General features: G+C 40.0%; 1 protein-coding gene across 1 annotated transcript in view; it reads left to right on the top strand.

Annotated features, from left to right (window-relative positions):
• Positions 1–26,598, top strand: part of TFEC (transcription factor EC) — a 110,635-nt gene that overhangs the window by 58,090 nt on the left and 25,947 nt on the right. Inside the window, exons 2-3 of the mRNA XM_039355995.1 lie at positions 24,900–24,958; positions 25,561–25,744. Of these exons, the coding sequence (XP_039211929.1) occupies positions 24,900–24,958; positions 25,561–25,744 (243 nt within the window). The remainder of the gene's footprint in view (positions 1–24,899; positions 24,959–25,560; positions 25,745–26,598) is intronic.

The raw sequence follows: 26,598 nt of genomic DNA, 5'->3' as shown, positions 1-26,598 counted from the left end.
AATGAAACTTCAGTAGTTAATATGAAAGTCATGTTTGAGGATTTGAAAATATAGGTTAAATATTTCTAGCCTGGAGACTGATGTTTTAATGTTTAACTTGTAAGGATGTCAATTTTCTTATGTAGAAGAATCAGTTCTACCAGTTACAGTTTGGAGAAATGAGATTTTGTTATCTTTGAAGCTACACATCTTTGTGCTATATTTCAAATGCTTATGATTGTAGGCACATTATATTTCTTTTATTTATGTGTTGTTCTTATCTTAGTATGGTATATAGGTTACCTCTTCTCTGCTAGGTTGTTCTAAGAACTGGTAATTTGAGCACTGAGGCATCTTCTACACCTGAAGTCGTATCTCCCTGGTCCCAGCCAATACTTTATTGAAGAGACTTTTTATTTGTCACCTGGTCTACTGCAAGTGTAACCATGATCTAATTTGACTTCTTCAAAAGAATGAAAGGCTTGTCATAAAGAATTGATAAAATGTCAAACAAGTGGGAGGTGTATATTGGTTGAAAGTATGAAGTATGGCTATATATAATTACATATCTAATCATATAACAGGAGGAAAAGTATCCCCTGAAACCGGTACTATGAAATGCATTAGGATTTTTTGTATGTGAGTCTGTTAAGTGCGGTTCAAACGTAATATCCAGAGCAACCGATATATAGGATGTTAATCTATATATGCTGGCTGTGGAATTCTGGGAGTTGAAGTCCACATAGCTTAAAATTGTCAAGGTTGAGAAACACTGAGCAAAAAATAAAACAAAAATATATCCTTTCATGATGGCTAGTATAACAATGCAGATTAATAGAGAGGACTCCAAAACTTTATGTCTAAAAATACCAGATTGTGAATGAATATGAATAAAAAAAGGAAGGAAAGATGGAAGGAAAAGAGAATGGTTAGTCAATGAACTAAAGGAGTAGTTTATTTGAAGAATAAATAATAAATAAAACAAAAAAAAATTAGAAACAACTTATTTCTGTTACATTTTTGGTGATATTTGTGTATTAGAAGGAATAAACTGTGGTGGAAATTCACATGCTTCTTTTTCCTTCATGCTAGGTTGCTTGGAAAAAAATCATTGATGTGCATTTGGCTGTTAATTTTTCATTGATAATGATCTGTGATAATGAAGAATCTTCACCACAGCTATAGTATTGGCATTTGCAGAGAGGGATAAAGTACATTCACTCAGATCCACTTAGCCTTGAGGATACAATTGTAAGTTTTAATACTGAACACAGGAAGCATTTATGCATTTGAGAACATGTGGGGCCATGGTTTGTGCTTGGCCATCTTTTGAGCTAATGAAGTGTGAATCTTCAAAAATGAGTGATTTTGCCAAACAACCTTTTTTATTTCATATGATTATTTTTTCATAAATAATGTACTCTACATTTTTACTTTAATCAAAGTAAACTTTAAACTTCTTTTTGTCAGAACTATATTGCACCAATAGAAGTGAATATTTGTAATTCAGGATTGAACTTTGGGGTCCTTGGTGCTCTCTGAGCTTAATTATTTTCATGCAGATGTTTCATTAACAAACTAGGTAACATCATCAGTGCACTGGTAATGAAATATTTGCAAGAAAACAGCCAAGCTTAGAGAATACCAAGGACCCTACAACTATATTGCAAAAAGTATACTATTCAGAAAAAAAAACATAAATATAAAAGGGTAAATGCTCTATGTATATCACAATCTAAATGTAGATATACTGAACCTATATTACAGTTCACATAACTGATGGAATTGAACTTCAAGTTCCATAATGTTTGACCATTAGCCTTGTTGGTAGAGAATTGTGTGAGTTGAAGTTTAATGTACTTGATTGTGATAATTCTATCTGTATTTAAATCATCTGTCTTCATGTTTGGCTATTTCTAGATATACCTTAAATATATTTAAGCTTTATTTCAGTAAGTAAAAATGAACTGTTTTTATCTTGAAAAGTGCTGTGTCACTTCTGCTTTATCCAAAATTCCAGTTCATATTAAGGAAGTATACAAATATACCACATCTCTGTCTCTAAAAAAAACCCTCTCTAAATCTTCACAAACTAATTAGCTACACATTATTCATTGTCAGATATTTAATACCTTGTTCCTTGTTCTCTTGTCATTAGCAAGCTGTTTTCATTCCAGTAAAAGTGATCTCTGAGACAGGGCTGCATAATAGGGGTGGTTATATAAACAGTCAAAATCCTACCAATTCAACCAAGCTGCTAGGATCTTCTTCTTCCTATTGTTGCTTAACTAAAATGACCAAACTCCATTTATCAATTTCTTCTTCTTCTTAAAACACAGCATCTTATTGTGTTGCTAACTAATTTTGGGAAGTAATATTTTATGTATATCTTTAATGAATATGGCTTACTTATAAGGCTGATTGAATTCTGATATGCTATATATATTTTTAGAATTATGTGATTTTAATGTGTATTATGTTGTTAATCTTTTTTCACAACTGTTGTAATATTGGAATACAGCAATGTGTTGTAATATATGTGCAAAAAGATTTTTTAAAATGACTAACATATAAATATAATTGTCATCATCATCATCATCATCATCATCATCATCATCATCATCAACATTTTAGCCATTGTCTATCCACTGCAGGATGAAGGCGTCTTCCACATGTTTCCAACCAATATGATCCTGAGCTTTCTTTTGCCAATTATGCCACCAATATGTGCTGATGTATCTCGTGTTATTTCATTATTAAAACAAAATACATATTTCTATTTTGATAATGTTGCATCAACTAAGCTTGATCTTTTTCAACAAAGTAATTACTTTTTCCTTTTTAACAGTTATTTTAAAAATGAATACTAATTTTATGCTTTCTTACCCCGAGATTACAATCTTGAAGTCTTGAAAGAAAGTTCTCATGCATTTATCATCCCCCTTCCATCTGCTCCCAAATAACACAACCTTACCTACTAGTTTAAAGTAGGCGATAATCAAGTCAAAGAATCTATAGCAGCAATGATACTGATATTAAATTGCCAATGAGAATGAAGTAAACAATTAAAGCTCTCTGTAATGTAGACTTCATTTTTAAAGTAGGTGCATAAAACCAGGCTTCTAGGTTTCTTTTGTTCTGCACAAGTTGTGCCATAAAGAGTTCACTGCTGATATAATCATTGTGAGTGGTTGTCTTCATCCATTTAAATCAGATGAATAGGCAGTGATGACCAAAGTGCAACTTGTCGGTTTTTCTGACCTTCTCAGTAGCTTTTGCTGTATCCTTTCTATTTGGAAAGGGGAGAGCCTTGTGCTGAAATGATGCTATGCTTAATCAAATAGAAGATACTCCTGGGAGTATCTTCTATTACTCTACTACCAGTCCTAGGAAGCAAGAATGTCTGCAGGAGGGAGGTCAAAGATAGTATTTGAGACTGCCATATTGACTTTTTAAAATGTCCCCAGTATGTATCCTGCAGGGATGGGCTAAATCTACACATTTGTGTCTAGCATCAATATTAAATTAAGAGATGTCTAGAGCGATGCTGGAGGGCTAGTAACTCCGAATCCAACCGGACACTTCTAAGAGCCTATATTAGGACTTATTTAGTGGCGATACGAGCGGCAAAATGTTCGCATTTTTCCGCACTTATTGCATCTGCAGAATCTCGCCCCGCCGCCCTGTTTAGGGTGACCCATTCCCTACTTAATGTTCGGGAAGCTGGGGAGCCCTTACAGGGTAGAGCAGAGGAATTTGTGCAATTCCTATCAGACAAAATCACTCGGATTCGGACAGACCTAGACTCCGATTGGGCAGGGCCTTTTGAGATGACTGGGGCAGGTCTTAGCTCAGTTTTATGGGATGAATTTGAGTCTGTGACCACTGAGGATGTTGACAGAGTGGTGGGAGCAATGAGCGCCTCCACTTGTTTATTGGACCCGTGTCCTTCCTCGTTGGTCTCGGCTGCCAAGGAGGTGACACGAGGCTGGCTCCAGGTGTTGATCAATGCTTCGTTGAGGGAGGGGTCTTTCCCGCAATCCCTGAAGGAGGCGGTTGTGAGGCCCCTGCTCAAGAAGCCTACCCTGGACCCGGATGATTTAAAAACTTCCGTCCAGTCTCCAATCTCCCCTTTGTGGGGAAGGTTGTAACGAGAGTGGTGGCGCTCCAGCTCCGACGGTCTCTGGATGAAGCGGATTATCTAGACCCTTTTCAATCTGGCTTTAGGCCCGGCTTCAGCACAGAAACCGCTTTGGTCACGCTGATGGATGATCTCTGGCGGTCCCGAGACAGAGGTTATTCCTCTGTCTTGGTGCTACTTGACCTCTCAGTGGCTTTCGAGACCATCGATCATGGTATCCTTTTGCGACGACTCGAAGGGGTGGGAGTGGGAGGCACCGTTTTTCTCCTCCTACCTCTCTGGCCGGTCGCAATCGGTATTGGTGGGAGGGCAGAGGTCAACCCTGAGGCCCTTGAATGCGGCGTGCCACAGGGATCGGTCCTCTCTCCCCTCCTATTTAACATTTATATGAAGCCGCTGGGTGAGATCATCAGACAGCACGGGGTGAGGTTTCATCAGTATGCTGATGATACCCAGTTATATATCTCCTCCGTGAGCTCTCTCAGTGAAGCGGCCAATGTGATGGGCCGTTGCCTTGAAGCTGTGAGGGTCTGGATGGGGGTTAACAGACTCAGGCTCAATCCTGACAAGACCGAGTGGCTTTGGGTGTTGCCTCCCAAGGATCATGTCGACTGTCCAGTGTTGACTCCTGCAGGGGAAAATATACCCCCTTCGGAGCGGGTTCACAACTTGGGTGTCCTCCTTGATCCACAGCTGAATTTGGAACATCAATTGACGGCTGTGGCTGGGAGGACCTTTGCACAAGTTCGCCTGTTGCACCAGTTGCGACCCTACCTGGACCGGGAGGCTCTCCTTACAGTCACTCACGCCCTTGTCACCTCACGTTTGGACTACTGCAATGCGCTCTACATGGGGCTACCCTTGAAAAGTATTCGGAGACTACAGTTGGTCCAGAATGCAGCCGCGCGAGTGATAGTGGGTGCTCCTCGATACACCCACGTTACACCTATCCTCCGTGAGCTGCACTGGTTGCCTATTGATCTCCGGATCCAATTCAAGGTGTTGGTCATTACCTTTAAAGCCCTATATGGCTCAGGGCCAGGCTATTTGCGACACCGCCTACTACCTCATTGTTCCCTACGTCCAGTTAGATCCCACAGGCTGGGCCTCCTTCAGGTCCCGTCGGCCAAGCAGTGCCATTTGGTGGGGCCGCGGAGGAGGGCCTTCTCTGTGATGGCACCCACGCTTTGGAATCAGCTCCCCCCGGAGATTAGGACCGCTCCCCCCCTGTTGGTCTTCCGTAAGGTACTTAAGACCTGGCTTTTCCGGCAGGCCTGGGGTTTATAAAACCTAACCCCTGGATGATTGTCTTTGTACTGTTGTTTTGTTATGTTTTATGTGTTTTTTATTGTTAGCCGCCCAGAGTCCTTCGGGAGTGGGGCGGCTTATAAATTTTAAAAAATAAAATAAAATAAATCATTTACTGAGATTTATTAGAAAGATCTGGGTTTCCCCCCATGTATTTAGAAACAGCTGAGTGGTTTAAATTTGTTTAATTATCATGTTCATTCTCCATTTTATATGCTATGCTTGGGTAGGTTTTTAAATTTTATATGGTTTTTTTTTTTATGCTGTCCAGAGTAACATTACTTGGATCAGGTGGTCCTATAAATCCATTAAATAAAAATTAAATATTAAATTAATATTTTCTGAGACGATTCTTTGCCACTCATTGTGAAATGTAACAGGTAAATCCCTGAAGATTAATCCATTTGCCAACTGCTGCTTTTTTTCCCTTTTCACCTGAAATTACAGAATTCAACACATTAAAGTACTATATAACAATTACTGCTGTTACTACTACTACTTCCAGTATGAGAATGATGAGGATGCAAATTTTCTGTCAATGCTCAACTTTAGCTGTTCATCTATTGCTGCTATAATAGAAGGATATTTGTAACCCAGGCTTGAAATGAGGGGTTCTTGGTGCTCTCTGAGCTTGGTTGTTTTCTTGCAGACATTTCATTACTCAAACTAAGTAACATAATCATGAATAGAATAGAACAACAGAGTTGGAGGGGACCTTGGAGGTCTTCTAGTCCAATCCCTTGCTCAGGCAGGAAACTCTATACCATTTCAGACAAATGGCTGTCCAATCTTTTCTTAAAAACCTCCAGTGTTGGAACATTCACAACTTCTAGAACAGGCATATCAAACTTCCAGCCTGAGGGCCAGATGCGTCATGCTAAAACCGTGCCCACCCCATTGCCAGCAATGAGGGAAAAGTCACGATATGTCACGCGATATCACGTGACATTGCAAGTTTGATACGCCTTTTCTAGAGGCAAGTTGTTCCACTGATTAATTGTTCTAACTGTCAGGAAACTTCTTCTTAGTTCTAGGTTGCTTCTCTCCTTGATTAGTTTCCATCCATTGCTTCTTGTCTGCTTTGGAGAATAGCTTGACTCCCTCTTCTTTGTGGCAAACCCTGAGATATTGGAACACTACTATCATGTCCCCCCTAATCACCCCTAGTCACCCCCTTCTCTTCATTAAACTAGACATACCCAATTCCATCAACCATTCTTTGTATGTTTTAGCCTCCAGTCCCCTGATCATCTTTGCGGTTCTTCTCTGTACTCTCTCCAGAGTCTCAACACCTTTTTTACATCATGGTGACCAAAACTGGATGCAATATTCCAAGTGTGGCCTTACCCCATGACATTATAAAATGGTATTAAAACTTCACATCATCTTGATTCTATCCCTCTGTTAATGCAGCCTAAAACTGTTTGCTTTTTTGGAAGCTGCAACAGCATATGCTGTCCCATATTTAAGTGATTGTCCACTAGGACTCCGAGATCCTTCTCACAGTTATTACTATTGAGCAAGGTACCACCTATATTGTATCTGTGCATTTGGTTGTTCTTGCCTAAATGTAAAACCTTACTTTTTTCACCATTGAATTTCATTTTATTAGATAGCACCCAATGTTCAAGTCTGCCAAGATTCTTCTGTATCTTAAGCCTATCTTCTGGAGCATTGGCTATTCCTGCCAGCTTGGTGTTGTCTGCAAATTTGATGAGTTCCCCATCTATCCCCTCATGCAAACAATTGATGGAGATGTTGAAAATCTAAAACAGAGCTTTGGGGTACCCCATTGCATACTTCCTTTCATGTAGATTTTTTCCAAGATGGCAGCAGTGTAGGAAGCAGTATCAGATCACAGGGAGAGAAATAACCAAACTAAGTAGGAAAGCACTGGGGGAGGGGGGGGAAGGGAGGAAAAAGAAGCAGAAAGTTAGATAAGGAAGATAGAAAGGATAAAGGAAAAGAAGAAATTGGGACAAGGAGGAAAACACTGGCAAATAGGAGTGCAGCAAATGAATGACTGCACATGGAAGCTGGCAACAGAGAATGAGAGAGCCAGCTCCGGAGCACAGCTAAGCAGCCCAACACTGGAAAAAAAGGTAACTGAGAGCAGCAAACTGGCATCTGAACAGCAGACAAAGGAGGAGACCATTGGAAGCAGCGAACTGATGGGTCACAGCATTTATTCGGCAATTGTCTATGCCCACACCCCAATCTAGGCAGCCCAGCTTGAGGGGGCAGCCAGGCAGCCCGACCCAGGGTTCAGCAAAGCAGAGACAGCCCAACTCCCACAGCCCTCTCCCTGCCTCCTTCAATCCCACAGTCCTCCCCAGTGGAGACTTGCCTCAGGTGGAGGACTGGATCAGTGTTCCCTCCCCAGTGAGACCAGCAGCCCCCTCCCCTGCCTCCTACTAGCCTGGTCTGGCAGAGAACATAAGGCCTACAGCAATCCATCAACTGTGAGGAATTGGAGGTGGCAAAACCTGAGGAGGGGGAAGAAACACAGCAGCAGCAGCAGCAGCAGCAGCAGCAAGAACAACAACAACAAAAGAGAGGCTTCGAGCCAGAGACCTCTCTGATTTCTCAAGCTGAGTGGCTGGCTGAGAAGAGCAGACTACACAGCAGAGCTAAGCCAGCCAGAAAGCTGAATGGAGGCTTGACCATAGCAGAGACGAGCACCATAGGACAGAAGGGAGCCAGCAGAGAAAACAACAAGAGACTGGAGCAGCGAGCAATAGAAGTGAAGGCAACAATTAAGTTTGAGGTCCCAATAGGAAGAGAGGAAAGACCCCTGGAAAAGAATAAAAAGAAGAATAAATAAAACTAACATAATAGTAAGAAGGTTAAATAAATAACAAGGTAGAAAAATGAAGACAAACTGGCAGATAAAAGGATAGTAAAAAAAACTAGGCACAATCACCTAGCACAGGAAAGAAGAAACAAGGCTAACAGCAAAGCACAACCACCAACCAAAAAGAGGGATTTTCAAACAACAAACTCATGGAACAGGTGACTGATACTATTGTGTTATGCAGTACATGTTCCATATATAAGCTTGTGCCCAAAGAACACCCAAATTATACATTCATTAGATGTAAACTATGTGAACTATTAGATGAAAAAGTAAGGCACTTAGAGGCAACTCTAGCCAAACCCCAATCTACAAAAGAAAGCTGAACCAAATAATGAACAAAGAATGCTACTGATAAACCCTTGGAGGAAGACAAATGGAGGTATGTCACACATAGAAGGAAACACAATACTCAAAGAAAGAAGCAGCATACAACTAACAAACCCCTTCTGCCTAATCTAACCCATTCAGAAGCAGCCCCATTAAAACTGAGCAATTGATTTCTCCCCTTAGATGGAAACTAGCAGACCCACAACCTCCCCCTCAAAGAACACATGCAGACACCTAGCAAAGAAACAACTTCAAATATCCCTTAAAAATATACCTGAGATAAACAGAAAAGCACCCCAGACTGCTGCCCTCCCCAAAAGGAAGGTGAGTGTTGGTAATAGGAGATTCTATCCTCAAAGGAACAGAATCATCCATCTGCAGATTGGACATACAATCCAGGAAGGTATATTGTCTCCCTGGAGCAAAAATCAAAGATATGGCTGAGAACTTAACCATAATAATTATGCCTACAGATTACTACCCATTCCTCCTCCTCCACATTGGGATGAATGATACAAAAAAGAACCTGAGTACAATAGTGAGAGATTACAAACTAGGCAATAAAGTTAAGAAGCTAGGAGCACAAGTAGTGTTCTCATCAGTACTCCCAACAAAGGCCAACACCCACTGAGGAAAAAAAGAATTTTAGAAATAAGCCATTGGCTAAAGGGTTGGTGTAGCCAAGAAAACTTTGGTTTCCTGGATCATGGACTGCATTTCCTACACGAAGGACTCTTGGCAAAGGATAGGCTGCACCTCTCAAAAACAGGGAAAATGTACTCGGAAAAAGACTGGCTCAACTCACCAGGAGGTCTTTAAACTAAAATTGAAGGGGAAGGGTGACCAATCTTCAGAATCTCTAGAACCCAAAACCAATCATAAATTCCAAGAAAAAAAATCAAACAGTGAGGTAGGCAGTGATGAGAAAAAAAGAAAAACTCAAACTATTAGGAGATGTAGGAAACATACCCACAAACAGGCATAAAAGTCTTAAATCCTTATATACAAATGCTCAAAGCTTAGGGAACAAACAGTGCAAACTAAAAGCAATAGTACACGAGGGAGGGTATGACATGGTTGGCATTACAGAAACCTGGTGGGATGAAACCGATGAATGGAATGGACTGAGAGATGGATACAAATTGTTCAAAAGAAACAGGTCTACAAAAAGAGGAGGGGGAGTTGCACTATATCTAAGAGAACACTACATATCTATAGAAATGCACATAATCAAAGATAAAATCTCCCCAGAATGTAGACAAAAAGTGACACCCAACCAATCAGAAGAAATAGATGAACTCTTTGCCAACCAATTAACAAACGTATGTAGGAAGCATACTATAGTTAGTAATGGGAGATTTCAACTATTGAGATATCAACTGGGAGACAAACTCTGCTGCAAGTGGGAGATCAAATAGATTCCTAACCAACCTAGCTGACAACTTTGTCACTCAAAAGGGGGAGGAGGGAACTAGATGTAAAGCTATACTGGACTTAATTCTTAGTAATAGAGAAGAAGTGATAGAGGGAGTGTTAGAGAATTTTAATTTCTCTATTGGTGAAAAATAAATCAGAAGCACTCACAGTTGACTGCATTTAGCTGATTCAAATAACTTTATATTTATATAAAAATATTTACAATACCATTCTTCTTTACAGCAACATAACTCAATGAAGTCTTCTTACAGAGACAGACCAGAGACAAACCTTGAGACTGGAATCCAGCTCCTAACTCAATAATTTTTTTGCACAGACTCAGTAGCACTTTCTTCCCATTGGCTGACTGAGTTACCACATGACTCTTCCTGTTCATGAATATTCCAACACCCCTCCCTTCATGACAGGAAGAGACATCAGACCTATTAATACATTCTTTAATTGCAAAAAACCTTGTGCCACTAACCTGGCCTTATACTGTACATCATTATTTGGCAATACCTTTTTCTTATATACCCACTTACAACCCACAGCTTTGGTTCCCTGTGGCAAAGTCACTGATTTAAATACTTCATGGTCTCCCATGGATTTCATCTCTTTATCCATGGCCTCCTTCCATTTTTCTTGTTCAGTTTTTTGGTAATGCCAACACCTCTTTATAACTTCTTGGCTCATACCACACATTGAAAACCTTTACCTTGCTAGCAGAATACCTGTCAGGCGGAATTCCTTTATTACATCACTCTGACCTACGTAGTATTAACTGCTCCTGTGTCTCAAGTCTTTCTGGTTTCATGTCTTGTTCAGCCTCTCCTCTCTGAACATTGACATCTTCAATAATGATTTTTTCATTATTAGATGAATTATTGTCACTAAACAGATCACCATCATTAAGTGAGACATACCCAGAATTTGCATTAATTCTGTCCCAATTTTGTTCTGCAAAATTAGCAGACCTTGAAATTATAACTCTTTTACTTCCATCGCTAAAGCGATATCCTTTTGACCCTGGCTCATAGCCCACAAACCTGAGCTTTCTTGCCTTTTGCTGTCCCTTTCTTCTGATTGCCTTTGGAATATGTACCCATGCAGTACTTCCAAAAATTCTCAAATGTGTCAGTGATGGCTTTCTCCCATATAGAATGGCATTGGAGTATTATTAATGGAGGAACTCCACAACCTGTTAACTATATAATTTGCAGTCAATATGGCTTCTCCCCAATATGACCTGCTCATACCAGAATCCTCTAATAAGGAATCTTTCATTGTTTGCAAAACACAATTCCTTCTTTCAGCTACACCATTCTCTGCTGCTGTATAAGAATTTGTATGTCTGTGTCTTATCCCCAACTGCCCCAACCATTGTTGGAATTTAGTTGACATAAATTCAATACCTCTGTCAGTTTGCAACTGACAACTTGTTGTCTGTACCTTCTCTCTACAAAACTTACCCACTGTTTGAATTGTTGTAGCATCTCTGTCTTATCTCTAAGCAAATAGCAAATGAATACCTGCTATAATCATCAACAATTACCAGTACATATTTTGCTCCTCCCAAACTGGCTTGCATAGGTCCCACCAGATCTGCATGAACCAGCTCTAGAACTCTTTTTGTTTGTCTTCTGCTATATTTACTAACTGGGAATGCCTTTGACTTCGATGCTTTGCATACTGCACAGTCCAAATATGTTTTGCATCCCTTCAAATTTAGTCCTTCTGCAAAATCTTGCATTTGCTGCAAAACTTTAAAGCTTGCATGGCCAAGTCTTCTATGTAGAAGTTGAACACATGAATCATGCTCTGCAACATTCATAAATATATGGGAACATTGAACCTTTTGTCCCTGCAATACATATAGATTATCTTCCTTTATGCCTTCTGCACAAATATTCCCATTCCTTTTGATGAGACATTTCCCATTTACAAAAATGACCTCAAAACCTTGTTTGTCTAAATTGGACACACTTAACAAATTATGTTCCATCTCAGGTACACAAAGCACATTGGTAAACTTTGATTCCAAATATGGAATTTTTACATCACCTCTTCCAATGACTTTTGCTTTCTGGCCATTTGCCAAAGCCACAGCTTCTTGTGCTACTGGAACAAACCTAAAAATAATTCAGAGTCATTAACAATTGTTTGACTTGCCCCACTATCTATTAGCCACTTGTCTCTGTTGTTTCTATTGCAAACTTTTGCAACACCAAAATGTTCCTTTTGCAAAACATTTTTCTTTGCACAAATGTCTTTTTCTGCAAACAGTTCCTCTACAAACAGTTCCTTTGCAAATGTGTGCTGGCTCCACAAATGTAGCAATTCTTTACTTGTAAAGCTCTCTGCTTGCAAAATCTCTCTTTTGTTGCAATTTGGTCTGGGTCTGATCTGCTTGTTTCTTCTCCTCTGGAGACTTGCAGTCTGGACCTCCTCCTCAGGAATTTCTCCTCCTCGTGGCTACTTCTAAAATGGCGTTTTTCCTCTTCATTAAGCAAACATGCCTTTAAAGCCTCAAAATGTAAGTCTTGCTCTTCTTTGCACTCAAATATTGCAGAAACTGTGTCCCAGGTTTTATCTAAACTGTTCAACACCAATAAAACCTTCTGGGACTCAGGGAATTTAATCTCACGTTGTTCTAAGTCCAAAAATAAACTTTGCATTTTATTTAAATGCTGTTCCACAGATTCACCTGGTTGCAAACAGGCCCTGTAAAGTTTTCTTGATAATTGCACTATATTGCATATAGAAACATTCACGTGCACAGCTCTCAACTTCAACAAAATCTCCTTTGCAGTCTTTAAATTTGCAAGATTTAGAAATTGTTCATCACCTAAATTCAAGATGAGATAAGCCATTGCTTGATCATGGCTTTTCTGATCTGCTTCTGCAAATACTTGTGGTGGATTTTCAACAATATACCACAGCTCTTTTGCTTTCAGCAAACATTCCATTTTTGCAGCCCACACAATGTAATTCTTCTGGCCCAAATGAGGCACACAGCTTTCTTTAAATTCTATTGCAGCCATTTTGCTAATTCTGCCTTGTTCTTATACTTTCTAAACACAGGCAATTTCTTCCAGCTTTAAATTACAATGCAGTCCTTAGTAAGCTCTGGGCCCATAACCTGTTAGAGAATTTTAATTTCTCTATTGGTGAAAAATAAATCAGAAGCACTCACAGTTGACTGCATTTAGCTGATTCAAATAACTTTATATTTATATAAAAATATTTATAATACCATTCTTCTTTACAGCAACATAACTCAATGAAGCCTTCTTACAGAGACAGACCAGAGACAAAACCTTGAGACTGGAAATCCAGCTCCTAGCTCAATAATTTTTTTGCACAGACTCAGTAGCACTTTCTTCCCATTGGCTGACTGAGTTACCACATGACTCTTCCTGTTCATGAATATTCCAACAGGGAGTTGAAGTTGCCAGAACCTTGGGTGAAAGTGACCACATCATACTGGAATTTAATATAATGCAAACACTAACAATAGAAAACAATCCAACCAAAGAGCTGACTTTAATAAACTCAGAGAGAACCTAGGAAAGATCCCATGGATGAAAATTCTAAAGGGAAAAACAACTCAGGAAGCATGAGAAACTCTGAAAAATGAGATCATAAAAGCCCAAACGAGCACAATACCACTGAAAAAGAAAAACAAGAAATTCAAGAAGAAACCAACATGGCTTAACAAAGATCTCTCTCACAAACTGAAAGACAAAAAGGACAAATGCAAAAAAATGGAAAGAGGGGCACATAACTAAGGCTGATTATTAGCAGACAGCCAGAACATGTAAAGATGAAATCAGGAAAGCAAAGGCTCAGAACAAACAAACACTTGCAACAGAAATAAAAAATAATAAAAAAACTTTCTTCCAAGATATCAATAACAAGAAAAAAGTCTACAAAACTGCAAGCCCATAAAGAGAGAAGATGGCAAGGAAATAACAGGCAACAGGGAAAAAGCAGAGCTGCTTAACTCATACTTTACATCAGTCTTTACGCAAAAAGAAACTACAGTCCAACACACACAAACAAAAAACCACTGAAAAAGACAAACTAGAAACAAAAATTAAAATAATCAGGAAAATGGTAAGAGAACACCTATCTGACCTTGACGAATATAAATCACCAGGACCTGACAGACAGTCACTTGTCACTTTATCAAATGCCTTACTGAAGTCCAAGTAAATTACATCCACAACATTCCTCTGGTCCACTAATTTTGTCACCTGGTCAAAGAATGCAAGAAGATTTGTCTGACATGACAAATCTTTGGTTATGACTTTGTTTGCCTCTAAGTGTTCATTGATTCCTTGCCTGATTATTCTTTTCCAGAATCTTTCCAGGTATTGAGGTCAGGCTGATAGGTCTGTAGTTTCCTGGATCTATTTTTTTTCCTTTTTTGAAGATGGAAACTACATCAGTTCTTTTCAGTCCTCTGGTGGTGGTAATAATAATAATAATAATAATAATAATAATAATAATAATAATAATAATAATAATAATAATAATATAAAACAGAAGTTGAAATGAAAGAACTAGTAATAAGAACAAAAATGGTAGAAAAAAGAGCAAGGAAAATCAAAAATTGGTCAGCACCAGGTGAAGATGAACTGCATGGGTTTTGGTTGAAACATCTAACTGTTATACACCCACTCATTGCCAAGCAGTTCAACAATATACTACAAGGAGGAGAAATTGAAAAGTGGCTAACAACTGGGAAAACCTACCTAATAATGAAAAATCCAGCAAAAGGGGCAACACCAGGTAACTACAGGCCAATTACCTGCTTACCAACAACTTTCAAATTACTAACTGGTGTGGTAGCTGATGCAGTACAACAGCATCTAGTTGAAAACAATCTCTTTCCACCTGAGCAGAAAGGAAACCGCCCCAATAGCAGAGGAACAAAAGATCAACTCCTAATAGACAAAATGATCTTGGAAAACTGCAAGAAAAGAAAGACCAACCTGAATGTGGCATGGATTGACTACAAAAAGGCATTTGACTCTCTGCCACATGACTGGATAATCAAGTGCCTAGAAATAACAGGAGTCAGTAGAAACATCAGAAAATTTGTGCAAAGATCGATGGTACAATGGAAGACACAGTTGCAGATCAAGGGTGAGAGCTGGGAGAGGTTAATATCAAGAGAGGAATATTTCAAGGAGATTCATTATCACCATTACTATTTGTTATTGCACTGTTTCCTCTGTCAACAATACTGAATAACTCAGGACATGGCTATCAAACATCAAAAACATCTGCCAGACTATCCCACCTCCTTTACATGGATGATCTGAAGCTGTATGGAAAAACATCATCTGAAATAGAATCGCTGCTCAACACTGTCCGTATATATAGCCAAGATATTGTAATGGAGTTTGGCTTGGACAAATGTGCCACACTTACTATCAAACAAGGAAAAATAGTGAAAACTGAAGGAATCAAGATGCCCCACGAAAATAACATTAAGAGTCTGGATGAGGAAGAGTACTACAAATACTTGGGTATCCTTCAAGCTGACAACATCAAGCACACTGAAGTCAAGAAAAAGATTAAAGGTGAATACATCAAGAGAGTGAAGAAGATCTTAAAGTCCAAACTCAATGGAGGAAATACCATAAAGGCAATCAACACCTGGGCAATCCCAGTCATTAGGTACACAGCTGGAATAGTGGACTGGACTCAAGCAGAACTAAAAGCAATGGATAGGAAGACCAGAAAAATAATGATAATGAATCATGCCCTTCATCCACGCAGTGACATTGACAGACTGTCAGAATCCAATTATACTTCATCTCCAGTTATCAATTATAGAAAACCCCATTTCTGCCCTCTCTGGATTCTGCCATAAAGAAAGAGAGAGGGGTGAACAAAGGGGCTTTATGGCCCTCACTTCCTTTGGTACAACTTCAAAGGGTTTGAATGTGGTTAGCACCAAAAGGCCTTATCATAACAAAGGAGGCTATTTACCTTTCATGTAGTTTATCTGAAGTCTCCATCCAGACGGAAGAAAGGAAAAAAGGGGTGGGATTGTGATGCCTGAAACTGTCACTGGAAGAGGGGGGTGATTGGGTGGGACTACTGGGGAACCCCTTAAAACCTCGAATGGGAGAGCTTGAACCCCAAGTCCTGTCTAGAACGCCTGCAACCATTTTCTCTTAATAAAGGATTCCTGTTGGAAGAATTATTCCAAGAGTTCTGTCTTCTTAAGATGCAAAGTGGGGTGGGTCCTTACATTAGACAGGACTTGCAAAATTAATCCACCTGGAAGGGAGACCCTTGCCGGGGGATTTTGCAAAAATTTACCATGTCAGACAATGGAGCAAGAGAGGGGGAAAACTCCCTGGAAAGAGAGCCGCTGACCAAATTGGAACCTTGTCAGATGTTGGGATCCGAGAGGTCAGATTCCTCAGGAGAAGAAGTGGTGGAGACATGGGACCACAAGCCTCACTGGTCAATGGGCGTTGGAAAGAAAAGTGAGTGGGGAAAGGAATCAAGAAAGGTGACCCTGAGACGGGGGACCAAGCAACCAGAATGGAAGCAGGAGATGGAGAAATCCCTGCACGCAAGTGAAGAGGGAGAAAGCTGGGCACCGTACTCAGACTGGATCCTAGAGAAAGCTATTGACCTGATGAAGAGAACTCTCAGCTCCCTAAGAGAGGAGAATCCTGAGCCGTACGGCCGCCCCAGCTCCTGGAGCCGTAAAGGGAGTGACACCGAGGGGGACGTGGAACCTGCAACCCCGGGGACATCTACTGATCCAGTAGTCCCAACCCCCTACCGGACCACAGATGGCAATCTGGACGGAAGACACTACCACCAACAACGGAGGCACTGATCCATTCCAAGACGTCCACCTTTGGAGGTGAAATTCAAAGGGGAGCCAACACGCTTGGGGTTTTTCTTAACCCAAGTCCTCAGCTACATGGAGGAATACGGGCAGGACATTCCCAGCGACAAAGCCCGCATCCGGATCATGCAATCTGCCCTGGATGGACCGGCTGCAGATTGGGTGGTGAACTTGCATGACTCCAATGCCCCAGAACTCAGTAACTTCAACCATTTCATGTCCTCTTTGAGAAGACGATTTGAAGACCCCCTGGCTGATCGCAAAGCCCGTGAAAGGATAAAAACGATGAGGCAAGGCAAACACCCGGTGGCTGAATATACACAAGAATTCCGGACCATTGCCAGCAAACTGAATTGGCCAGAAGACATCCTCCTTAGCCATTTCAAAGACGGACTAAATTATGATCTATATGATGCTTGCCTGCCCCGAGGGGACCCATACCAACTTGAGGAATGGTACATCTTGGCAGAGGAAGCAGAGATTGACATATTGAAGAGACACCGCCGAGGAAAACAATGGAGCCGCCCCCTGCCTGAGCTGACACACGAACCGGTGAAATCATTGGCTACAGCCAAGAAGCAAATGGGGTGTTTCAAGTGCGGAAGAGAAGGGCATCGGGCTGTAGAATGCCGCTCCAAAGCCCCCCAGCACAACCCAGACAGATCCCCAATCAACAAATCCAGAAAGTCTTCAGCTAAGCCAAAAGAAACGGCCATGAGAATGATGGAAATTGTAGAACCCCCCACTTCTGCTCACCAAGGGGAAAGAACTCCAGCCTACACCACAGGGCTGGTGGATGCCTCAGATGACATCTCGGAGGGCGAACCCCTGGTAAGTGGACACATCACACCCATCCTCAAGACAGTGACTATATTAAACCCCCTCATGCTGTGAAGGTGAAAGCCTTAATAGACGCTGGCTGCACCCGCTGCCTCATTAGCCCAACACTAGTGGGTAATCTTGGCATCCCATCGAGGAGACTGGAACAACCAATCTCATTTGGCCAGTTAGATGGATCCATAGCAGGGGGGATGCCAGCTACCCTAGCCACTCTACCAATACACCTCTCCCTGGGCAAACATGAAGAGGACATAACGTTTGTGGTGACCCCAGGCATGGAATGCCCAATGATTCTAGGGATGGAATGGTTGAAAAAATGGAACCCCTGGGTAAATTGGAGGACGACAGAAATCAAATTCCCGAAGGGGGACCCTATGGACTTAAAACCCCAAGGGAGGCTACCAGAATCAAGAATAGAAAAAGCATCCATAGGAGAGGAAAAAAGATTAACAGAAATACCAGAGGAATATAGAGACCTTGCTGAAGTTTTCAGTGAGGAGAGGGCAAATGAGCTCCCCCCCCCCCACCGACCCACAGACTATACCATTGAATTCAAGCCTGGAGCAAAACTCCCGAAGCCCAGATTATACTCCATGAGCCCAAAGGAGAAGGAGGAAATGGAAAGATTTATTAAAAAAAAACCTAGAGAGAGGTTTCATTGAGCCAGCCAAGCCTAAAGTGGCTGCCCCGGTCCTCTTTAGAGAGAAGAAGGACGGCTCTTTACACTTATGCGTGGATTATAGGGCCCTGAATACAATCAGTGAAAGCAACCTATACCCTCTACCCCTCATGAAAGACATGCTGTCACACCTATCGAAAGGGAAAAATTTTTCTAAACTAGACCTAAGGGAAGCTTACTATCGTGTGAGAATTAAGGAAGGGGACAAATGGAAGACTGCATTTAACTGCCCCATGGGGTGCTATCAATTCAAAGTCTTGCCATTTGGATTACAAGGGGGCCCTGCAGTCTTTATGCAATTAATCAATGACGTTCTAAGGCAGCACCTGTTTAAGGGGGTCCTTGTTTACTTGGACGACATTCTTATCTTTACTGAAACAAAAGAGGAACATGTCAACCTTGTTAGAGTGGTTTTAAAGAAGCTGCGAGCCGCCCACCTATATGCCAAACTCTCAAAATGTGAATTCCACCAGGAAAGGATAGACTACCTAGGTTATCGCATATCCCCCCAGGGCATTGAAATGGACCCAGAGAAGGTCAAAGCAGTATTAGTTTGGGCACCACCCCGCACAAGAAAGCAACTACAAAGTTTCCTGGGCTTTGCAAACTTTTACCGCCAATTCATCCCCTCATTTGCCCAGATAGCCTTGCCCCTCACTAACTTACTAAAAACGAAGGGAGCATCCTCAGTAAAACCTAGCCAGCCACTAACATGGACAAGGGAGTGCCAAGCAGCATTTGAGAGACTAAAGAGACTTTTTTCTGCCAAACCAGTACTAAGGCACTCAGACATGGACAAGCCCTTCGTAATACAGGCAGATGCAAGTGATGTGGCAGTGGGGGCTGTTCTATTACAAGAAAACAATGAAGGAGTATTGCAACCCTGTGCATATACATCCAAGAAACTCACGGAAACAGAACAGCGCTGGCCCGTATGGGAGAAGGAGGCTTATGGGATACGTTGGGCATTACTCACGTGGCGACAGTTCCTGGAAGGCAACAAAATCCCCTTCCAGGTATGGACTGATCACAAAAATTTGGAAGCCCTGAAAACGTCCAGGAAACTCAATCCCAAACAAGCCCGCTGGTCCCAGCATTTTCACCAGTTCCAATTTAAGCTCAAACATTTACCAGGAAGAAAGAACTTCCTGGCAGATGCACTATCTCGCATGCCCCAATATAACAGCGCACGAACCACAGAGTCTAGACCAATAATGGCAGAGTACAACTGGCAGCACCAGTAACCACAAGAACCCAAGCCAAATTAAAACCACAACTGGACAGCCAAACTGGAATTGAATTCAGAAAAAGTTTGGAAACAGATGAATGGTTCCAGAAAAACAAAAATGTGTGCACAATGAGAGACGGGTTGCCTTGGGTAGGGGAAAAGTTATATATACCAACAAGTCAAAGAGTCACTTTCATGCAGCTTTGCCATGACACAAAATCAGCAGGGCATTTTGGATTTGTAAAAACTTTACATTTAATTAAATGGCAATTTTGGTGGCCATCCATGAAAAAGGACATCGAAAGTTATATAGCCAGTTGTCCAAAATGTGCCACGGCAAAGAGGTTGCAAGGGAAATTGCCAGGACTATTGCAAACAGTGGCAAGTCCCTCAGCCCCCTGGAGAGTAATAGCCATGGATTTTATAGTGGAATTGCCAGAAAGGAATGGGAATACTGTGGTCTGGACAGTCACGGACTTGTTTTCCAAACAGGTGCACTTTATCCCTTGCCAAAAGATTCCCACTGCAAAAGCCTTAGCAAAACTTTTCATCCAGCACATTTACAGATTGCATGGGGGCACCCCAACGCATCATCTCTGACAGGGGGGTGCAATTTATGTCTGCATTTTGGAAGGAATTTTTATCCCTCTTAGGAACCACTCAGGGACTGACATCTAGCCACCACCCACAAGGAAATGGGGGGGGCTGAAAAAATGAACTCCACACTTAAGCAATATTTAAGATGTTTTCTTAGTTTCCAGCAGACCGAGTGGGCAGACTTACTCCTTTTTGCAGAGGTTGCCTACAATAATGCAGTCCACTCCAGCACATGTTACACTCCTTTTCAAATAGCCACCGGTCAAAGTTTCAACCCCATGCCAGAGTTAACCCCAAACGAACCAATGATCCCTTCACTGAAAGAATGGATGGAAAAACTACAAAACACCTGGCCAATCGTTAGAAAAGCACTAGATGAAGCTAGGCAGGCATACAAAGCACAAGCCGATAAAAAAGGGTGGAGCCTACACCATTCATTATAGGAGAAATGGTGTACTTATCTACAAAATACCTAAAGTACCTACAGCCCTGTAAAAAACTTGGACCAAAATATATAGGACCTTTTCCAATTAAAAGAATCATAAATCCAGTAACAGTAGAATTAGAATTACCCAAAAACCTCAGGCAAATACACCCAATTTTTCATTGTAGCTTGCTGAAAAGAGAGCATCAGTCACCTCTACGGCCAAAAATCCCCCCCCCCACACCACCTCCAATCATGGTGGAGGGCGAACAACACTTCAAAATAAAGGAAATCCTTGACTCTAGGAGATATCATGGAGCAACTCAGTACCTAGTTGCCTGGAAACACCTCTCTCCCTCACAAAACGAGTGGGTCCATAAACGTCATGTCAGAGCCCCGAAGCTATTGAAGAAGTTTCACACAGAGTATCCTAACAAGCCTGACTAATTTTTATACCTGTTTTGTTTTCTTTCAGGTGGATCTCTCTTATTTTTAAGGGGGGCCGGATGTCAGAATCCAATTATACTTCATCTCCAGTTATCAATTATAGAAAACCCCATTTCTGCCCTCTCTGGATTCTGCCATAAAGAAAGAGAGGGGGGTGAACAAAGGGGCTTTATGGCCCTCACTTCCTTTGGTACAACTTCAAAGGGTTTGAATGTGGTTAGCACCAAAAGGCCTTATCATAACAAAGGAGGCTATTTACCTTTCATGTAGTTTATCTGAAGTCTCCATCCAGACGGAAGAAAGGAAAAAAGGGGTGGGATTGTGATGCCTGAAACTGTCACTGGAAGAGGGGGGTGATTGGGTGGGACTACTGGGGAACCCCTTAAAACCTCGAATGGGAGAGCTTGAACCCCAAGTCCTGTCTAGAATGCCTGCAACCATTTTCTCTTAATAAAGGATCCCTGTTGGAAGAATTATTCCAAGAGTTCTGTCTTCTTAAGATGCAAAGTGGGGTGGGTCCTTACACAGACTTTATCTACCAAGGCAAATAGGTGGGTGTGGAATGCTACAAGTACATCAGATGGTTGAAGAAGAAAAAATGGCTTTGGAAGAATATCTGAAGAACAATGATGAAGATGCACTGAAATTAGTATATCAGGAAGGCTTACTGACTACTGGAGAGACCAAACTGGCCTACAAGAAAGACCAAATGAAGAACAGAATAGAAGCATGGGAAGACAAAGCACTACATGGCCAATACATTAAAAAAATAGCTGGGAAAGCAGATAATAATAAAACCTGGCAATGGCTAAGAGCAGGAAAATTGAAGAAAGAGACCGAGGGACTAATTCTGGCTGCACAAGACCAAGCCTTAAGGACAAATGCATATAAAGTCAAAATTGAGAAGACAGCAACAGACAGTAAGTGCTGCCTATGCAAAGAAGCTGAAGAAACAGTGGACCACTTGGTAAGCTGTTGCAAGAAGATTGCACAGACTGATTACAAGCAGCGGCATGACAAAGTAGCAAAAATGACACATTGGAAGATCTACAAAAAATATCATTTGCCTGTAAGCAAAAACTGGTGGGATCATAAAATAGAGAAAGTCATAGAAAATGATAAAATTAAATTGCTCTGGGACTTCAGAATTCAAACAGACAAGCACCTACAACATAACACCCCAGAATTAACAATTGTTGATAAGAAAGACAAAAAAGTCTGGATAGTGGACGTGGCAGTGCCTGGAGACAGCAGAATACACGAGAAAGAACTGGAGAAGATAACATCTGTCTGACTGTGCGATGATCCATAATAATAATAATAATAATAATAATAATAATAATAATAACAACAACAACAACAACAACAACAACAACAATAATAATAATAATAATAATAATAATAATAATAATAATAGTTGGAAGGGACCTTAGAATTCATCTACTCCAACCCCCTGCTCAGGAAGAAAACCCTATACCATTTCCCAGTAGTTCCCCAGTGTTCCAGGCTCTTTGAAAGATATAGTTCAGTGGTTCTGAGTTCATGTCTGCCAGTTCCTTCAGAACCTTGGGATGTAATCCATCTGGTCCTGGTGATTTGTACTCATCTAGGTGCTCACTTACCATTTTCTTGCCTATTTTAACTTGTGTTTCTAATCTGTTTTTTATGGTACTGTTTTTGATAGGTTGGACTGTTTTTTCCTTTTGTGTAAAGATGATTGCAAAAAACAAGTTAAGTAATTCTGCTTTGTCCCTATTGCTTGTCATCTTCTTTCCACTTTTTCCCACTAATGGACCAATCATTTTCTTGACTTTTTTCTTGTGTTTTACATGTTGAAAAAAGCTTTCCTTTTTTGTTATTTTTGATTTTTGTCGCAAGCCTTAGTTTATTTTGAGCTTTAGCTTTCCTCACTTCATCTTTGCAGGCTCAGACTATTTGCTGATATTCTGCTTTCGTTATGTGCCCTTTTTATACTTGTCCTTTTTATCTTTCAATTTATCAGAGAGTTCTTTATGCAGCCATGCTGGTTTCTTTTGAGAGCTATTATTTTTCTTCTTCGTTGGTATTGTGCTAGACTGGGCTTTTATGATCTCAGTTTTCAAAATTTCCCAAGCTTCTTCAGTTGTTTCTCCTTGGAGATTCTCATCCATGGAATCCTTCCCAAGCACTCTCTAAGTTTATTGAAATTAGTTCTGTTAAAGTCCAAGACTCTAGTTTGACTATGTTCTGTTGCATGCTTGCATAATGTTGAATTCCAATATCGCATGATCACTCCCCCCTAAGGTTCCTGCAGATTCAATGTCTTCTATCATTTCATCTCTGTTAGTGAGAATTACATCCAATATGGCTGATCCCCTAGTTCCCTTTTCTACTTCTGCTGATGATGCTGATGATAATGTTTAGTTTGAGTAATGAAATGTCTGTAAGAAAACAATCAAGCTCAGGGATCACCAAGGACCCCTCAGAGCTGCTATTAGATCTATCCGCAGGACTAATTCTCTTTTTTCTTATCTCCTGGGAAAAATTTAGAGAAAAACAAGGGGTAAATTCCCTCTGCCTTTTGAAGCAAGTAGTTAGTGTACTAGAGTTTCTTCTTGAACAAGTAAGCACAGCAACTGAATACACTTGTAAAACTGATTTTTATATATAGTACTATAGTACATTATTAAAAGTATGTACAAAAATACAAATAAATATGATTTCTTTAAAAAAGTTAATCATTCATCCCTTATGGTAGACATCATACATATAAACAGTAGATTGAAAAAAATATTTCCCCTGCATAGACTTTTAAAGATGTCTTACCTTAAAGTGGTCTCTATTTTGGGATGGTGAAAACTGAAATTATGGAAATTAGACTTTGGTTTCTAATTCCTGCTATATGTAAACTCCAAATAGTAGCTGTTGCTAGCATGAATTACAGCACAAGGCTAAGATTTTAGTTAGAGCTATGTACAAGGAAAGAAGGGTATGTGAATGAAATATTGTTGGATGTGTATGTTAATCAGGTTATTTGCTTTACTGCATTAATCAAGCACAAGTTTAATACTGATTATTAGTTCATATTGAAATGGAGATGAGTGCCAGCCCCTATAGTTGGCAACATAGCAGAGTAAAATCCACAGGGTGCCTTTCCTCCTTCTTTCCTATTAGTTCATATTGCTTTTCTGATTTTTTTAAAATCTTAGGTTTGGTCTGTACTTTTATTTTGTAATTTTAATTATTTTTCTTATAAATCACTCTGGGATATATGATGGAAGGCATAAGTAAATCCATGTGGTGTCTAGAAAGTACTGTAGATCTGGTCCATCAATATCTATTCAGCTCAGGACTTTGAACACAAATTCTCTCCAACTAAGTTGAACATTGCATTATTTAACTATTCTGGCTTTAAACTGACTTACTAGCTGTCAGTCTTAGTGCTAAAACATTGCAAGGAATTCAGGGTCTAAAGATAGTTCCTCTTGAACTATAATACAAGAAGATTTAATAATGCCTAACAGCTATGATAAAGAAAGAGAGAAAGAGAGATGCCAGAACTATTTTTAGATTTTGACACTAAAATAGACAGCTCAATAATGCAGTTTGAGCAGCCTGTGCTGTAGTGAGAACCATGAAAATAGTTGTTTCTTCAGTTACTTTCATTTCCCTCAAAGTTTGTTGAAGATTATGATGTCAAAAGGTTAATATAAATAACTATATTTAATGTCACATGAATGTTTTGTTTAAACTTCAAAGCTTTTACACACAATAACCTTTATTCCGAACAGGACAGAATCCAAATGTAGCTATTGATGAAGATGAATATAAAGAAGATTCTATTTTCAGGGTTAAGAGAGAAAAAAAACCCTCAGCAATAATATTTGCAATCTGACCATATAAACTAACCTCTGGAGAACCACATGAACATGATCATATAGTTTTCTTTATATCAAAGTAGAAGTAATCATCCTGCTGGAATTTTATTTTTTTATTTTATTTTCCAGTGTTGCTTCCAGCCCCGGCCTTTTCTGATACTGTCTAATTCAAGAATTAACTGTAATTGCCCTGCTTAGCCTTTTTCTTAATCAGTGGAGATTTTGCCAGCTGCTGTGAAGGCAATAGCAAACTACTATTGGCGCAGCAGTTAGAGTGCAGTACTGCAGGCCACTTTAGCTGACTGTGTTCAGCAGGTCAGCGGTTTAAATCTCACCGGCTCAAGGTTGACTCAGCCTTCCATCCTTCCGAGGTAGGTAAAATGAGGACCCAGATGGTTGGGGGCAATGTAAATATATATATATATATACATTGCTTACTGGTGTACACCGCTTGCACTTAAAGCGGTATATAAGTCTCATAAATAAATAAATAAATAAATAAATAAATAAATAAATAAATACTTCCATGTTGAAAGTTTGAAAACTCAAGGGAACTTTTAACTTTACCATGTAGAGCAGCAGATATCAGCAGACAGAAGATCCTAGCATTTGCTGCATGTCTCCTAAAAGTGGACAATCCTTTTTCTTTCCTTTGAAAATCAGAAACAAAGAAGCAAAAGCCCTCAGTGCCTTACCCTCTACTTTCACAATGCCAAAAGCATCAGAGCAGCTCTTGCATCTTGATGAAATGAAAGAAGGTCTGCTTTATTATTAATAATCAAGGGACTGGACCTTTCTAACAATATATGTTCAAATCCCAAGATGAAAAAAGAAATTAAATGCTTTGGTTGTGCCTCCATAAAAGGGTGAAACTCGTGATGCAGATGCTTTTAGTTTTCAAGTTAAACTTATATATGATGCTCTCTGAAGGTTATATTTTTAAGAATAAATATTGGAGAAATCAAATGTGGTTTAAGGTGGTCATTTCATTAATGTACCATTCTATATGATTAGGTACCCTATGCTTATTAATTACTATTAGTTCTGAGGAGTCAGTTGTCCTTCAGATAGATCACTTAAATTTCTTTGATGTAAATGAAATGCTGTGCAGAGATAAAAATGAATTTAGGAAGGCTGAATAGAATGGTATAGCAGGATACTCTTGAAATATGATGGTGAGCAAATGTTAAATTGAAAATAAAGGATGTTGCAAACATTCTTTTTAATATTTAATCAGGATTGTATTTCATAATACAAATAGGTTACAGTTATATTAACGAATAATAATAATAATGCAGATGGATAGATCTATTTCTGAGTAAACGTGCATATAATTTCTAACATCTAGATATAATCCAGATATATTCAGACCAGACTGAATAATAAAAAAAATAATGTCTGATTTCAAATGCTTAATATTACATGTTTTCTCATGTGAAATATCTTTAAATCAAAGAGTGAATGCACATATTATAATAGTTTAAAACAGCCATGGTTTGTTTATTTGGCTACATAAACTATACAATGAACATTTCAACTGTAATTGTGAATCAGTTACAGCTTCACTGGCAGCATGATCCAGTCAAATTGAAGTGCTGAAACACCACTAAAA

The sequence above is a fragment of the Crotalus tigris genome, unplaced genomic scaffold (assembly GCF_016545835.1).
Source record: "Crotalus tigris isolate CLP2741 ecotype Arizona unplaced genomic scaffold, ASM1654583v1 scf7180000018781.216073, whole genome shotgun sequence".
Lineage (NCBI taxonomy): Eukaryota > Metazoa > Chordata > Lepidosauria > Squamata > Viperidae > Crotalus > Crotalus tigris.
This window is presented reverse-complemented; position numbering and strand designations above follow the sequence as displayed.